Raw genomic sequence first — 13321 nt, 5'->3', positions numbered from 1 at the left:
AAAATTCCCGCTATGGCACCCTCAGCTAGGTACCGGACATGGTGATCATCTTGATGATGATTATCACGATTATGATCAGGGTAGTGATGATCGTTGCGATGACCGTGACCCTAATGTTTATCCCTCTCGTGGCTTTTATGACCAGGAACAAGGCCATGACGGTAGTAATGAGGTTCTTCACGAATCACTTCCTTAGGTACCTGTTCCCGTCATGAGGAGTTATTAGAGCATTTAGGGTGGGTAGTCGAAGCTCGCCCTTGGTGAGACCATTTGCGAGTGCTAATTCGCCACAATTGAAGGGAATGTGTACAAACAATTACGAACGCAGGAGGCTGCTTTAATATCTCACGCGGGTGACTACTCTTTGTGGTCGCATAGTTGATTAGCTCACTTTCGTGATGTCACTGTCTTCGAGGTTGTCCCCTGTATCCACCCCTTAAATCTAGGATATAGGTCAGGAATTTCCCACGCCAAGGAGAATTTATAGCTGGGATTCTCCTGTCATTCGGTAACTTACGATCAGGTGGAAATCCATGAAACGATCGTCCAGTGGTCTGTTTATACTTTCTAGCTGTCGGCAGGCCTCACAGTACTCCAGCAAGCAGCTTATATTTAGAGCAAGCTAAATCGGGCAAATGCATTCATCGTCATCTTCAGTAGCATTTTACCAATCTTGTTTTCGCGGTCTACGTGTTCGCTACTTCAAGTAAAATTCCAAAAGACTTGGAAGACCAAAATGAGCTGTTAATTTTTTCTTCAATTTCCATTTTTATTCGTGAGATAAGGCTATGCACTCGGCCAGATTAGGTATGACGAGCATCAACCTTCGTCCCAACGACCCAACAGAATCCAGCATCAATGAAGAGAACCAACATATCATTTCCTCATGAGACCGAGGGCTTAATAATGCATGTCATTATAACTATGGTCTTACAGCTCGATAACCTGGACTGGATAAACTTATTTTCTCCATAAAGTGCCTTCAACATCTTGTGTTTTTGTTTGACAGCTCTCAAGGCTACTAATTTTCCAGTAACTTGCAGTCCGAAGTACCACCATTACGATGTCAGGCACCGTGTTAAATGGCAAGAAGCTGCACATCAGCGAGCAGCCTTTCACATTGCACAATTGGCATCGCCATGTCAAATGGGTCAATACTACTCTAATCCTGATCGTTCCATTTTTCGGTTTTGTCGCTGCATTTTACACTCAACTGCGTCTCCCAACGGCTATTTGGGCTGTTATATCTTACTTTTGGACTGGTTTGGGTATTACTGCCGGCTATCACCGTCTATGGGCACATCGATCATATGAGGCGTAAGCTTTCGTTGCATCTATCTTTACCTTCTCATCAGTGGTCACAGTCTAGGCAGTATTGACCAAACTTTCGTTCTTCTAGTTCCTTGCCATTAAGAATGTTTCTTGCCTGCGTCAGCGGTGGTGCCGTCCAAGGCTCCATTCGGTGGTGGAGTAGCAAGCATCGAGCACATCATCGATGGACCGATACCGTTAAAGACCCATACAGTGTACGAAAGGGCGTTTGGTATTCCCACTTCATGTGGATGGTGCTGAATCAGAACCCGAAAGATCGTGGTCGGACGGATATCTCTGACTTGAACCAAGACCCCATCGTCGTGTGGCAGCATAAGTACTATGGTGGATTAATTCTCGTTTTCGGGATGCTTTTCCCAATGGTGGTCGCTGGGCTAGGCTGGGATGATTGGAAAGGCGGCCTGGTCTACGCTGGTATCTTGAGGCTATTTTTCCTCCAGCAGGCGACCTTCTGTGTCAATTCTCTTGCTCATTGGCTGGGGGATCAGGTACAGTCATCGCGATCCATATCCTCTTCATCACCATTGACGATTATCAAGCCATTTGATGATAGGAACTCTCCTCGTGATCATGTCATCACTGCCCTTGTCACACTTGGCGAAGGCTATCATAACTTTCACCATGAGGTAAGCAATCTTCATGTCCAATTCTCTATCTCGTTGTTAACTCGAAGACAGTTCCCTTCAGACTACCGCAACGCCATTGAGTGGTGGCAATACGATCCAACCAAATGGTCAATCTGGATATGGAAACAGATTGGCCTGGCCTCCAACCTCAAGAGTTTCCGCGCCAACGAGATCGAAAAAGGTCGCATTCAGCAACTGCAAAAGAAAATTGACCAAATGCGAGTCAAGATCGATTGGGGTATTCCCTTGGAGCATTTACCTGTCTTTTCCTGGGACGATTTCGTTTCCAGCTGTCGGGCTGGCAATGCCCTTATTGTTATCGCCGGTGTGATCTATGACGTGACGGATTTTATCAAGGAACACCCCGGTGGGAAAGCGCTACTTAGTTCGGGAATCGGGAAAGACGCCACCGCAATTTTTAACGGCGGTATCTATAAGCACTCCAATGCGGCACACAACCTTCTCTCTACCATGAGGGCTGGTACAAAGGCGGTCCAAAAGTCTGAAGACACCACGCTATTTTTTTAGCGCGATTTTCGCGTCACCCCCCACCCATCTTCTTCAACTACCCCCTACACCACCAATATGCGTCGGTTTGGCACTGAAATAAGTGGCAATCGAAGACCAGGGGGTGAGCTTTCATCTGAGGCCCGCGCAGCTATTATATACGCTCATGAATGTGGTGTATCGCCTACTAAAATGGCTGCTGAGTTCAACGTCGCACGCTCAACAATATACTCTACAATCAAACGATTCCGAGAGCACCAAACGCTCAAATCACTGCCTCGTTCAGGTGCCCCTAAAGTCTATAGGTATTCAACTATCAAATATACCTGTTTACTTGCACGCCGTGAGCCTTGGCTAAGCCTTAGTGAGCTGAGCGCCCGTATACCCAGTCATCCATCTCGATCAACAATCAAGCGATTCCTACGTTCAAAATTCCTCCAGCGCTATCGAGCAAGACGTTGTATCCCAATTTCGAGGGAGAACGCCCGCAAACGAGTCCAATTTTGCCGAAATTGGAGGACCGAACGCTACAATTCCCAACTACAAAGCTTCATATTTTCCGACGAATGCAGCGTTCAACGTATCCCTAATTTAAACGGCCAATATATTACCCGGCTTAGAGGAGAAGCTTACCGGCAGGGAATGGTACAAGTTAAGGTTCATGTGAAGGATATTTGTCAAATGGTTTGGGCTGGAATATGGCTTGGAGGGCGTACAAAACTTGTTATTATGGAGCGTGACTTTTCAGAAGGACAGCGAGGTCACGGAGGTGGTTATACAACAAAATCCTACCTAAAAGCACTTGAAGAAGGATTTATTGAGCACTATGAACCTGGAACTATATTTCAGCAAGATAACGCTAAAATCCACCGCTCCTACGTTGCTCAGCGATGGTTTGAACGTCATGCTATACATGTTATGGAATGGCCGCCACGCTCACCAGATCTTAACCCTATTGAACCCGTGTGGCGTATGCTCAAACGTAAATTATATGAGCTGTATCCTAATCTACTACATTGTGGTACATCTGAGGCAGATTGGAAGCTATTTAGGGAGTGTATATCGGAGGCCTGGGATGTGCTAGATCAAAATAAAAATGATAGTATAATTAGATCGATGCCTCAGCGTGTAAGCGAGACTCGTAAGGCACGTGGCTACTATACTCGGTTTTAGCAATTGAGATTGTATCATATATTTTGTAATTGATTAATCTATATCGTAACTAATTTTGGTGCAATAATATTGCATATTGTATGCAATATATATATTTGAATGTAGAGTGGTCATATGGCAGAATTACCCGATTGGGCGGTGTCTTCAGACTTATGGCCCAAGATGGTATTATTCGAGGTGGTAGTGAGGTTGAGATTTGGCGAGAGAAAAATCGCGAAAAGCTGGCTGCCCTCGGCTCATCTTAAGTTTTATGTATCTTCTCGGTGCGAAACTACTGGACAATCCACTCATCCGAGTGCTAGGAAACTTTCAGCCTACACCGATGCTCGAGTAGCTCTGTTGTCATACGAGGCTGGTGCAGATCAGGAACCAAGCCGAACATCGGAATTAATCCCGAGATATCTATACAAGAAACCAATTTGATTGGAAATCAACTTGTTTGTTACACCAACCGTACAGTGAGGTATAGGAAATGCGGAGGAGGTGCCTATCCACCACCGGGGCCGCCTGTTGATACATCACCTCGCTTACCTGCTTGCATACGCACAGAGGATCCCCTCAAAAGGAGGAGCCGGATCCTCTTAGAAGGACCAGCGATTAGTCTGAATATCATCATACCCATATCAGGCATATCTCACACTCTTCACTCGTATCCTTATCGTATCAGGACGCCCTCCGGGGATTGTCCTAACACACACACACACACACACAATTCATTAACGCCCGGCGGCTGAGCCGAAAGGGCAACTATCACTAATCTACCAGTACATGCATGTTTGGGTATACCCCGTGTCTCCTTGGAGCCCATACAGTATTTCCTTCCGTATTTGTCGTTTCAGTTTCCAATCTCATAGCTGGTCCCTGTGGGTAAGTATTGGTTAGTAGACTTGCTTGAAGGCGCTTCTCCAAGTGTTCAACATCCTATCCTCGGCAATTGAAGCGCGTCTACCGTCTGTCACAAGGTCTTGGGGGTTAGTAAGAAGAGGTATTCTATCCATTTGTCGGCAAGCCTAGGTGGCCTCGAGTCGGCCCGTAGCGATCGCAAATCGTATTGAGGCTCGCACGGCTTCCAAATTCGGCTTCCACTTTTGATCATCGGAGGGTGATTTCCCTCCCAAGAAGAAGGACATGTTACTTCGGTGAGTGTGGGTACATTGCAGCATTTCTGTCCAGTGTGCGGTCCATTTCCGACATCGAAAGAGAAAGTGGTCCACAGTTTCTCTTGCTTGTCCACATGCGTATTGATCGGTCTCGGCGGCATTGATCCGAAAGAGATATCCATTGAGTCTTGCCATGCCCGTGCGGAGCTGGGCCAACACGCTCGGGTATTTATAGCATTTCAGCCAAGCATTCAGCTTACGTCAATGGGATAAATTTTTGAATTGTGAGGGCTCAAACAAAAAGTACTCTTCAATGATAACTGGCTCAACATTCCATCATTGATTCAAAGCAGCTCTCAGAGACATTGCATTTTGTTCCCGGTGATCCGAAACATGAAAACATTTTCTGGCTGTTCGCATGTTGTCAACAGTCGTGAGGATGACGCAGAAAAGGACCGACGGCGGTTCTCACCATTCATCAATGTGAGCCCGCCCTTTAATGCGAAAGGTAAGGTGACGAGGTGACTCCTTTATATTTCACTCACCAGTGATGAACCCGTACTCCACGCAATAGACACCTTCTTAAATACAGGTAGACACCATGCCATATTGTGACTCTAGATCTCTACCAGCCGTACCACAGGATTCTTCGTTGCCTACCTCGTATATCGAAGAAAATCCATCACCCCTACACAATATCAAGTAGGTACAGTATATAGTACGGCGCGGGACCAATTCACACAGCCCCGTCTCATAGCCAAGTCCCTTATATAGGGAGTGAACTATTAGATCGCTTATTCTTTTGTGGAAGAGCCGTCAGTCATCATCCTTGTCTTTGCAGCGGTGAATAAAAATAAGAGACTGATTTTGCATCTGTGATGAACCTAGGTAGAGCATATTGTAAGTGGTACAGTAACATCAAAGGACGATGACAATAGATCGTTTTTAGCTAGTTTAGGCCAAGGCCTAGGGTCACTTAGAAAGAGACTTATTCCAAGAGGGTTAGGCTCATGGGAAAATCCTTTCAAGAGGAAATCAGTCACAGGACGGCCTACTGAAGAGCACAGGCGATTCAGTACGGTACACGTCATGTGAGCTGGCTCTCCGTACTAATTCCCTCTCAGTCCAATCATCCTAGGCCTAGATCAGTCTTGAGATAGCCTAGAGAACCACGCTGGCCCAGTAGGTATTTTTTCTATTCGCGTATCAGCTGTGCAGAAGAAGTGGATCCCTGCAAGTTTGATAAAAAGTTTGTACATAACAGGGCCAAGCTGTACAATAACTTGTATTTGCCTGCTATAGTGTACAATGGGATGGGGGAAATCTACTCTGCTGCGATGTGGTAGATATCAAGGCTGAACGAACGCGTGTGCGGTTTGGCTAGCACGTAACCAAAGGCGCATCCGTAACTTGGTGTTTGCATCATCCGGGGATAGAGCATTCTTCGACCGAATAATGCGCTCATCATCGGTGAGCAGAATAACATGGCATAACCACTTGCCGCCCCTCCTGTCACGATGACATGTATACCCATGTTGATGAATGTTGAACGTGTCGTCGGCGCTTTTCTGCGGTATCGCCGTGCGTGTTGAAAAAAGAAAAACAGTGAGGGAGGCTTTTTATATACTCAATAATCAACAGAATGCACAAAAACCCGTGATGTAGTCGAATACTGCTTCAATCAAAGGTTAAACGTTAAGTCAACTGCAATTTGAGGGCCAGCGGTGTTGAGACCCTCACAATTAGGCAGCAATCATGACATCAGCACAAATGTAGGATCTACGTACAATGCTATAAGTACCTGGGCTTTCGCCAGCAGAACGGTTGTTCTCATCCTGCAAAGAATACCGAGCACTTCTCGACTTTGCCAGCTGCCTCCGGTATGGAATGACCCGAACCCAAACCGTGATACCCTTGTGATCGAGCTGACCCATTGTATCCTTCTAGTCTGCCTACGCTCAACATTGAAATCCGTAATCGGCAGGTAGGTTTGATTACCCGATAATTCGACGCCATGCTAACGTGGAGAATCTATCATACCAGTTCTCACCTTGGAGTTTAATCCAAGGAACTGGAATGGTCTCAATAATACATTCAGATTGCGAAGTCTGTTAGTTATAAGAGCCTATAAGCTACCTACTGATAGCTTATCATAGATCAAAACCATTCACTACCAGTTTTCTCAACCAAACTCAAATGCCGCATACAGCAGTAGCTGTCAAAGTAAGTTTCAATCATTATGGCAGTTTTGAGAGTAGTTAGCCTGTGCTGACATCTCTCTGTACATATAGGAAGTCGACTGTTTTAACATGAGCCAGCCCATGTATTGCAAGTTGCCCCATACCTCGCAACTGCCTATTCCCAGCGCCTGAGACTAAATTTTGATTCTCAGTACATAATATGTCTATACACTTTTAACATCTTCTATGTCACTTGTATCGCTTTCTTTGTTTTTTTTCTGGGGTAGCTTGGCTTTTTTGTAGGAGACTGTTAGGGATCCTTTGTCAATTAAAGAAGCTCATCAGAGATAAGAGACCTGCTGCTGACGGCCTTCTTTCCTGAATATCCTTAAATAATATCTGCTATGTTACAAGGATAGCATTCTTGGCCTCTGGGTCCCTACGAAGCTGGCCCCTTTTATAATTAAGAAGGGTGATTTCTGCTTATCGCTTTTCTGAAACCTTTTCAGATATTGCGTGACTGACTCTCGTGATGCTCTTTGCTTGATAAAGGCCGCCGCCTGCACAATCGCGAGCGGTATAAATTCTAGAGCTGCAGCTAACTGAGCAATTGCGGAGCGGTCAGATTGCGCGCCGACCTTCATCTCAAAGAGCGAGATCGCGTGGGGTTCGTTCATTGGCTCCACCGGAATGATGTTATAATCTTCCACGGTTCTCAAAGCCACTTATCTACTCCGACTTGTCATCAAAATACAGCCCATCGAGTCCTGACAGAGATAATACGATATAGACCGTTGATACACCACGCTCTGATCATCTTCGATGCTGGACTGTGTTAAGGGCATTGCATGGAAGAAATTATCGTCGTCAAGATTATCCAGGACGAGAATCCACTTTCCAGTCTTCACATCGTTCAGCCAACCATGGAGTAGTTTGAGAATGGTTACCTTGGGATCCTGCCGACCTGGTATGTTGGCTCGGTCAACAATCTCCCGGCAACTCTGCTCAAAGCACGTTGCATTGCTCGCATGAATCCAGAAAACCCATGTATCAGGCGATCGATCTCGAACTCGATGCCCTGGCAGTCTAGGAGCTTTGGCAATGAATTCACAGGTCCCTGGCTTCGCTGATCCTCGGTCTCACCTGGACCCCAGAAAGCCAGTCTAGACCCAGACGTTGCTGTCTTTACATTTCTGCGAATGAGACAGCTTGGAAATATGCATCCGATCACCAGCCACAGCAGTGGAGGGGGGGGTATAGATCTGAAGCCTGACCTGTGATTGGTGGGCCCATACGCCGACGGGGGCCTATGACGTATGAATACGCTTGGCCAAGCCACTTCGGGCCTAGCGGTGCATGCCGACCCAGGTTTCGCGTAGACGCTTCCTCCATCAGAACCTGGAAGTCTGGTCCTGCCCGGTTTTCACTTCTTCCTCATCCCCTGGTGCGACTCTGTGCTCATCACCCAGCATTTTTCAGCCACAACTGGATCCTAATTTCCTCCTCCAATCCTGTCTAACCGTGCCACACTGACCCTCCTGGAGATCTGATTGTCGCTTGACTCTCCGCCAATCACACCCCACAGCCCCCGTCGCAAGGCGGCAAACGTCAACTTTCTCTTCACATGATCGATCTTTTCCTCTCTCCACGCATTCCCGATATGGACCAGCAGCCCTAGATCAGCATGACGTATCTCTGCCCACCTACCAGGGTGATCCACAGCTCGTTCTTCTATCTTTCAACTGGAAACGCTACCGCAACTGGTTCTCACATTCCCTAGCGACGACAAGTGAGAAGCCATGAACAGTCCACCTCCGTCGATGCCAGACGACCATGTCGCTGGTCGTCGAGCCCGTGAAGTGTATCGCTATTTTCGCCCTGAAAAACGACTCAGCGCGATTCTTGAGAAGGAGACCAGCAGCAGTGAAGATAACACCACTTCTGATGGGCTCAGATCCTCGACTTCCTCGTCAAACCAAGAGCAATCACCCGCGACGCCTCCGTCTTCTGCTCCTTCGCAGACAGAACTCGTTTCACCACCGAACTCCATACAGGCTATGCCCGAGTCTCTGATCCTTGGTAACACCAATTCTACCCTCAACTCCTTTGCGCAGCTAGCTGCGTTGCGACTGGACGTGGACCGCGCTTTCATCAGCTTTTCAGATCGGGATTCGCAATTCATTATTGCCCAGTCTGCACAAACCACCGACAGCACTAACAAATATAATGGACTCAGCGGAGGTATCTACACGGGCTGCTCAACTCTTGATGTGAGCACATAGAACATATGCCAAGACACCATTGCGTTGCCAGCCTCTCACTGTGAAAAAGGTGACTATGAATTTATCATATCCAACGACATGGCACAGGACGACAGATATCAACACTTACCTCTTGTTCAGAAGAAGCCTGCTTTTCGATTTTTCGCCGGAACGCCTCTAACAACCGACAGCGGTATCAATGTTGGCTGCTTCTTTGTGCTTGATACGAAGCCTCACGTTGCGTTCTCTGAGAAGGACAAAATTACGATGGGTCAGATGGGCATACTAATCATGGACTTTTTGAAAGTCAGTCGTCAAGCCTCGGAAGGGAGGCACGCTTCTCGATTAACACAAGGAATGAATCACTTCGTAGAGGGTCGATCGAGCTTCCAAATTGATTTTGACACAATCAAATTACTCAATCGAGAATCAAGCACTTCATCCGGGAGCAGAAGACGGTTACATCGCCGCAATACCGGCAGTGTTTCCTCTCGTTTCTCTCGATCGAGTAGCGCTAGCGCTCATTCTGCCAATTCAGACTCCGATGCAGAGGTTCCATTCCTTGCTTCCAGCTACCATTCGTCGCATTCTGCCAGCTGGTCAGCGGAAGACAAGGCAAATGACGAAATGAACCCCGAAAAGGACACCACATGGACTTTCCGGCGTGCGGCCAACCTCATTCGTGAAAGTTTAGAGCTTGGTGAGAACAGTGGCGTCGCTTTCCTGGAGGCCGGCAACAATTTCCTACCTCATCGCACGAGCGACAGCGAATCATCCAGCTCACCTGAAAATGAGACCATAGCTTCCATTCTCAGCATATCTACGGCTGAAACCCCATACGGTACAGCTCAAGAGTCGTCTGTTCCATATCCCGTTGCGAACATGAGCGAAGACTTCTTGCATCGGCTTCTCCGGAGGCATCGTCGAGGAAAGATCTTTTCTCTTCATCGTGACGGTCAGCTTTCAAGCTCTGACAGTGAAGACAATTCAAAGAGCACCGATCCATTTGGGCGAAGAGATTCTATCAAACCAAAGAATTACAAAGCTATAAAAGCGAAAGACAATAAGCTGCTCAACTTGTATTTTCCAAGTGCCTCTCAGGTCATGTTCGTGCCACTGTTGAGCGCTGCTTACTCCCAGTGGTATGGTGGCTGTTTCTGCTGGAACAATGTTGAAAGTAATGTGTTTGACCCTTCGGTCGAGCTCAGCACCGTGGTGAGCTTCGGGTCGTCTATCATGGCTGAATGCAGTCGAATCGAGTCTCTAATCTCTGACCGCCAAAAGGCCGACTTTTTGGGCAGTATTTCGTAAGTCTTGGCCCGATGCACCTGCTCATCCTGTTGGTTACTAAATGAAATACCCAGGCACGAATTGCGAAGTCCTCTCCATGGAATCATGGCGGCGACAGAAATATTGCAAACGACTACACTCAACCAATACCAAGGGTCACTCATGGAAACTGTGACTGCCTGTGGGCGAACCTTGCTTGATACTATGAATCAGGTTCTGGACTACAGCAAAGTACTGTCGTTGCGAAAGCGCCTGCGAAACACCGAAAAGGGTCGGGTCTCATCGTCCGAGCTCAAAAAGCTACATCGGTCGGCTGCACATCTGGACACCTACATCCCCACAGACATCTCCGTTCTGGCGGAGGAAGTCATAGATGGAGTTTGTGTGGGTCATTTCCACAGCCGCAAACCTGCGTCGGCGCGGTCTCTACAGTCTAGCGATGAGACCAACGATGCGTCTTCAGAAACAAGCCTTTCGCAGTCCAATATCGACGTGAAAATCGACATCGCGCCGAACAATTGGATCTATCAAGTGCCACCCGGAGCAATCCGACGCATCATCATGAACATTTTCAGCAATGCAATGAAATACACCGAAGCAGGTTCCGTATCCTTGAAGTTGGACATTGAGCCTTCTCGAAATGTTACCCAAGAGGACACGATCACCTTGACTGTGGCAGACACAGGCAAAGGCATCTCGGAGGAGTTTATACGCTCCAAGTTATTCGTGCCTTTTGCTCAGGAGGATTCACTAGCTACCGGTTCTGGTCTCGGCCTTTCGATTGTGCGCAGTCTGCTCAAACCATTTGGAGGAACTTTCAATATCCAGAGCCAAGTCGGCCATGGTACCACAGTGAAGGTGATGATACCGCTTGTCCACTCGGACCAAGAAATTGAGACTTTGGAATTCAGATCTCGCTCTACACAAGACATTACCGACCCCTCTACTGATCTACGTCTTTTGCGTCAGTCTCACGCTGGGAAATCAGTAGCCATCATCGACAACAATCTTCAAGATTTGTCCAGCTCGCCCTCGTCGGCGTCTCTCGGGCGTTATCTGACGGCGTGGTACAGGCTCAAGATAGTGTCACCTTCTTCGGACACTGCTATCGATATTTTGCTCTTTGATGGTGCCTCAGTGGCAAATGGCAAAGTTAACGAAGCGCTTTCTGATTGTGAGTCTGCTCTTCTCCTCTTGAGCAACGATTATTTGGCCCGTGACTCACTCCACTCAGTATCATCATGCGGTGCCCGACATGTGGATGTCATTCCACGTCCATATAGTCCTCATAAACTCGCGCGCTTTATTCAAAGATGTCTAGACCACAGACCCAACAAACCGGCACTGAAAAGTTTCTCATTCCCCAAGCCATCAGCCGAATCGACCGAAGACGAAGGCCCAGGGCCTTCCTGCGCAAATTCAAGCGACCAAGCGGAGGCTGCCGTTCAAGAGACTGAAAAACTTTCTATGGTCATCCCACATAGATCAAAGGACACGTCAAGAGAAGCCTCTGAGGAAGCCTCTGAGGAACGCGAGTCAACAAGTGATCAACGGGCCGCCAGAATTCTGGTCGTCGAGGACAATAAGATCAATCTAAACTTGATGCTCACATACTTGAAAAAGCGCGAGCTCGCCAGTCTAGACTCGGCGGAGAACGGCAGTGAAGCTCTTGATGCCGTGAAGGGTGCTGAGGACGGCTACGACATAATTTTCATGGGTACGTAACGCTTCATCAAGTATATATCTTGGTTTTACCACAAGCTAATCATTCATCAGACATCTCAATGCCTGTCATGAACGGCTTCGAAGCTACCAGAGCGATTCGCTCCTTTGAAAGGGGGCGCAGCAAGAGCAACAAGCCTTGCAAAATCATTGCCTTGACAGGGCTGAGCAGTACTCTCGACGAAGCGGAGGCCCTCAATTCAGGCATGGACTTGTTCCTGACAAAGCCTGTTGCTTTCAAAGAAGTCAAGAAGATCCTAGAACGCTGGAACGAGACGAAACTTGGAGGTGAAGGAGGCTTGAAACCTCTTGGTGACTCTGCATAATCTTCGACAATTGGCGTTCGGCTCATGTATTACGATTATACTCATGATCACATTCGCATTCATGTCTCATATTATCAGTCTGTATATAAACCTCCATATGTTCACAACCGCCTCTCAGGAAGAGGCATAATATTCTTGTGCACACATTGTACAAATACAATCCAACACGATACATAACCTATCACGACTAATATTCCACGTCCATGGCCCTCTAATTTGAAGGACTTCAGACTTTTATACACACATGTTTTTATTGTCAGGACCACCATTAACAGTCCCCTCCTTTAATTCCCTCATCCGCCGAATCGACGCTCGAACAGGGTCTGACCCAAAGGCAACCGTCAGATTCTGCAGCAAATCCACATAATCAATAGCCGTGAGCTTCGGAAGCTTTAACGAAGCTCAGCCTGAAAAGGATTCTTTGACTAGGATTTTGGTTGCGGATTTAGCTTTGTAAGCCGATTGGGGAAAGCTCTATAGCTAAAAGAGAGCTGAAAAAAAGAGACGAGCTTGCGAGAAAGGGTCTTCCAATTCCAAGCTGGGATGGCGTTGCTGAATTCGGTTTTCAGTAACGTTCGCGAACTAAATCTGCAAAAGCGATTGCATATAACTAGTAGCTCGTCATCTCTCACGCAGTCAAGTCTCGATTTTGTCCCTCCCACCCCCGCTGTATATAGAAACCAGCATTACAATATACAGACACATTGCCTCCCTACAAGGGAGCGCAGGCGGGCCTTCTCTGACGCTACAGTCTAATGCGTTTACGCATAAGACCGCAGCGACAGGTGACCCGTCACGGCCAAA

At 47.4% G+C, this 13321-nt stretch overlaps 3 protein-coding genes across 3 annotated transcripts; all 3 read left to right on the top strand.

Moving 5' to 3' along the window:
• Window positions 1–1063: 1063 nt before the first annotated feature.
• N7533_006456 (acyl-CoA desaturase) lies at window positions 1064–2486 on the top strand (the record flags this gene model as incomplete). The annotated part of the gene is made up of 3 exons (XM_057103106.1): window positions 1064–1317; window positions 1400–1958; window positions 2010–2486. 3 exons carry the CDS (start codon window positions 1064–1066, stop codon window positions 2484–2486), a joined length of 1290 nt encoding a protein of 429 aa, XP_056958063.1.
• A 57-nt stretch (window positions 2487–2543) lies between these two features.
• Window positions 2544–3638, top strand: N7533_006455 (transposase; the record flags this gene model as incomplete). Its single annotated transcript, XM_057103105.1, has 1 exon — window positions 2544–3638. One exon carries the CDS (start codon window positions 2544–2546, stop codon window positions 3636–3638), a length of 1095 nt encoding a protein of 364 aa, XP_056958062.1.
• Window positions 3639–8717: 5079 nt separating this feature from the next.
• Window positions 8718–12517, top strand: N7533_006454 (uncharacterized protein; the record flags this gene model as incomplete). Its single annotated transcript, XM_057103104.1, is given in 4 exon segments — window positions 8718–9188; window positions 9201–10486; window positions 10544–12186; window positions 12246–12517. 4 exon segments carry the CDS (start codon window positions 8718–8720, stop codon window positions 12515–12517), a joined length of 3672 nt encoding a protein of 1223 aa, XP_056958061.1.
• Between the last annotated feature and the right edge of the window lie 804 nt (window positions 12518–13321).

The sequence above is a fragment of the Penicillium manginii genome (assembly GCF_028828005.1).
Source record: "Penicillium manginii strain IBT 31320 chromosome Unknown utg000005l:1.0-5665137.0:1.0-5668048.0, whole genome shotgun sequence".
Taxonomy (NCBI): domain Eukaryota; kingdom Fungi; phylum Ascomycota; class Eurotiomycetes; order Eurotiales; family Aspergillaceae; genus Penicillium; species Penicillium manginii.
This window is presented reverse-complemented; position numbering and strand designations above follow the sequence as displayed.